Raw genomic sequence first — 3,067 nt, 5'->3', positions numbered from 1 at the left:
TTGAGTATATTCCAGTCAGCTTTAGTCTGACATCATGGACAGAGCAGGGGTCTGGTCTTCGAAACAATGGTCACTCTGGGAAATATAAGAAACAGGTAGATATGATGAACGGACCAAACCAATAAGACCCTTAAGGTAATGGACTCGGATTCAGGCACATTCAATTTGGGATTCTAACGAAGAGAAATAACTGACACCGGGACGGTGGCGGCTTTAAGGCTATTAAAGTTACAGTGCTGAGGTTTGTTTCCACTATGCGTTGTCTGCGACACGACAGGCTTTAAATTCCAAGACCCACATCCAACTTTACTTTGTTGGAGCCTGCTGTCGTGCATCCTAGAGATATAACGCATGCAACCAAACTGAAATTCCTTCATAGCGGATGTATATACGAGAAAAGTACAGGTGTTAAGAAAAAAAAGTGGAGTAGGCTAAGAGGGTAGTGTTGCTCTAAGTAAGATGGAGATAACCTCTGACACTCCTGTGGATCTCGTGGTGACAAGGTCAATCCAACCATGATGTGTGTGTTTGTGTGTGTTACGCTCCATCTCAAATAAATCAACAGTTGTTGCAGTGGGACATTTCCTGCTGTCCTGAATCCATGTGCCACTTCACCTTGAATGGCCTCGGAGCCTAGAGCCGGCCCGGGGATTTATTGCTCCTCTTGTCTGCGAACTCAGCGGAATGAAGCAATCATTCATATTATTCAGCGTAGCAAAGAGGCAAAGTTTGCGAGATTTAATTAAGTCCAAGCAGTTGGCTCCTCGCGGGTCTCTGGCACGGTCTCCAAAAAATAAAACTGGCCTGCAGACACTCGATCTTTGCCGTGTGGGAAAAAGACAGCAAATTTTTGAAAAGTTGGATTTTCATAAACATAATGAGGTCATAAACTTGTGTTGTGATCGTCTGAATTCTCTAGCTGAAACTTGAATTTTTGCCCCACAAGTCACAAGGACATTCTTCCATTTCACACTTCCCCTGGTGACCTCTGACCTTCTCTTTGTCCATGTGTGTCACACTTGATTTATGGCCTAGTGTAATCTCAACCAGTCGGACAGCAGTAAAGATAATAAGGTAATCAGAATTACATAACTGTCTGACGGGGTCAGTTACTCCTGCTCTAATGGGGGTCTTTACACTTAGTTTGGTAGTGAAACATTAACACACACACACACACACACACACACACACACACTCTCAGTACATGTACTCTGGTGTTATGACCGAAGGATGGACATTAACATGTTGCTGGGTGTCACTTCGTCTTACCTGACTGAATGACGGATTATACGTTTCAGCCTGCATCATATTATATGATGGTGATAATATCCAGCCCAAGAATTTTAATATTCTTAAAAGGGAAAATGTAAGCACAAGAACAAACTAATAATGAGAAATCTTTAGACATTTCTGAATCCGGATTTTGATTTGCTACAAAAATTAAGAAGTAGCAGAGCTGGAGTTCACGCAAAAAAATATTTATGTTTACGGTGCCCTGCAGGACACAATGTGGAGAAATCCCCCACGTTGCAACAGTTGTTAGATTGCTTTAAAAAAAGAATATCTCTTGTAGTCCATTGCCAAGCTTTCCACCTGAACACACCAAACTCTTCTCTTGTGTACGGAGTTGAAGACTTTTGGCGAATGACGCATGACGTGCTCGAGAAGAGTTGTGTGATGTGTTTATAAATATAAGAATGTGATTTAGAAAAAACTGACTATACATCATAACTCAGCATGACTTTACGGTATGTCACAATTTTCCCATAAGGGCTGTTCGATTACGATTTACCGTTTGACATATAATGTGTTTCTCGGTTTGACCCCCCTATTTCTCTGTCTCACATCGGCCTGTCAGTGTGCTCCGTTCACAACTCATTACCACGACTGTTCAGATACGGTGCATCACTCTGCCTGATTACCCAGAGATTACGACATACAGAATTACATAATTCCGTGTTGGCACTAATAGGACAAATGTGACAGATAATCAGCAGTGGAGCTGATTGGCAGCATAGATTTGTTAGTGGTGCAGTTGTGGAGTAAGGAACATTGTAACCTGAAGACTTGAAAGAAAAAACATTAACACGCAGCACAAAATCTTTCATACATATATATATATATATATAAATAAATACAAAGAAACTAATCATGCTTTTCTTTTTGTGTGTGTTACAGGGACCGGCCTCAATGTCAGCGATAACGAGTCCATCCCTGGAAGCCACGACGGCGGGAGCATAAGTAACTCCCAAATAGTTGAGCTGAGACGAATCCCAATCGCAGACACACACCTCTAACCTCCTCACCTCACCCAGGGATGTCCTCTGCTCCTCGTATCCGAAATAAAAATTACAACACAGTATTTTTATACTACAAAATGCTTTTGCACTAAAACCCCTTTTGTTTTTTAAATAGGAACATTTCCATAAAGATGTTTCGTACTGAATGCGATTTTTACTGTACATGTTTTTCATATGTGTGTGTGTATATATAAATACAAAAATGTTTTACTAAATTAATTTTTAAAAGTCAATGGCGTTGATGATTGATGGAGTTGTTATCTGAATGTATTTTTTTTTCTGTAGAGACTTAGTAAATGAGATTTAGCCACATGTGCCCCCCCCCCATAAGCACAAATCCTGCTGCTGAGGTCGGAGATTGTGTAACGTTGTTAATAAATAATTTACCATATATTTTACATTTAGTGCTGATTGCATTCTTTTTTTTTTTACTGTTCATAACCCGCAAAAGACGCAGTTTACTACCGGAGGGGAGGGGTTCGCCTCCCTGACGGTTATGTAAGTGAGTCGCTGTGTGGTCAGGGGTCACACCCTCGAGATGGACAGTTTGTTGAGGACTGGAGTTTCACAACCGGGTTCCACTCTGAGCAGACGTCTGGTGTCTGCAGAGAGCAGCGAGTCAGACTCAGAACATTAGGAAATGTAAGAAATGCTGAGCTCAGGATTGTAGAGAAGAGCAGAGTTGAATCATATCTGTTTGACTTCACATCACACTTTGTTTTAGGCTCATTATTGATCTGCATCCGTGAAGAATCGGCGGGATGTGA

General features: G+C 41.3%; 1 protein-coding gene across 1 annotated transcript in view; it reads left to right on the top strand.

Moving 5' to 3' along the window:
- Positions 1-2,703, top strand: part of adgrv1 (adhesion G protein-coupled receptor V1) — a 103,421-nt gene extending 100,718 nt beyond the window's left edge. The window contains exon 95 of the mRNA XM_047328956.1: positions 2,179-2,703. Within this exon, the coding sequence (XP_047184912.1) occupies positions 2,179-2,297 (119 nt within the window). The 3' untranslated portion in view covers positions 2,298-2,703. The remainder of the gene's footprint in view (positions 1-2,178) is intronic.
- The last annotated feature ends 364 nt before the right edge of the window (positions 2,704-3,067 follow it).

The sequence above is a fragment of the Scophthalmus maximus genome, chromosome 19 (assembly GCF_022379125.1).
Source record: "Scophthalmus maximus strain ysfricsl-2021 chromosome 19, ASM2237912v1, whole genome shotgun sequence".
Lineage (NCBI taxonomy): Eukaryota > Metazoa > Chordata > Actinopteri > Pleuronectiformes > Scophthalmidae > Scophthalmus > Scophthalmus maximus.
This window is presented reverse-complemented; position numbering and strand designations above follow the sequence as displayed.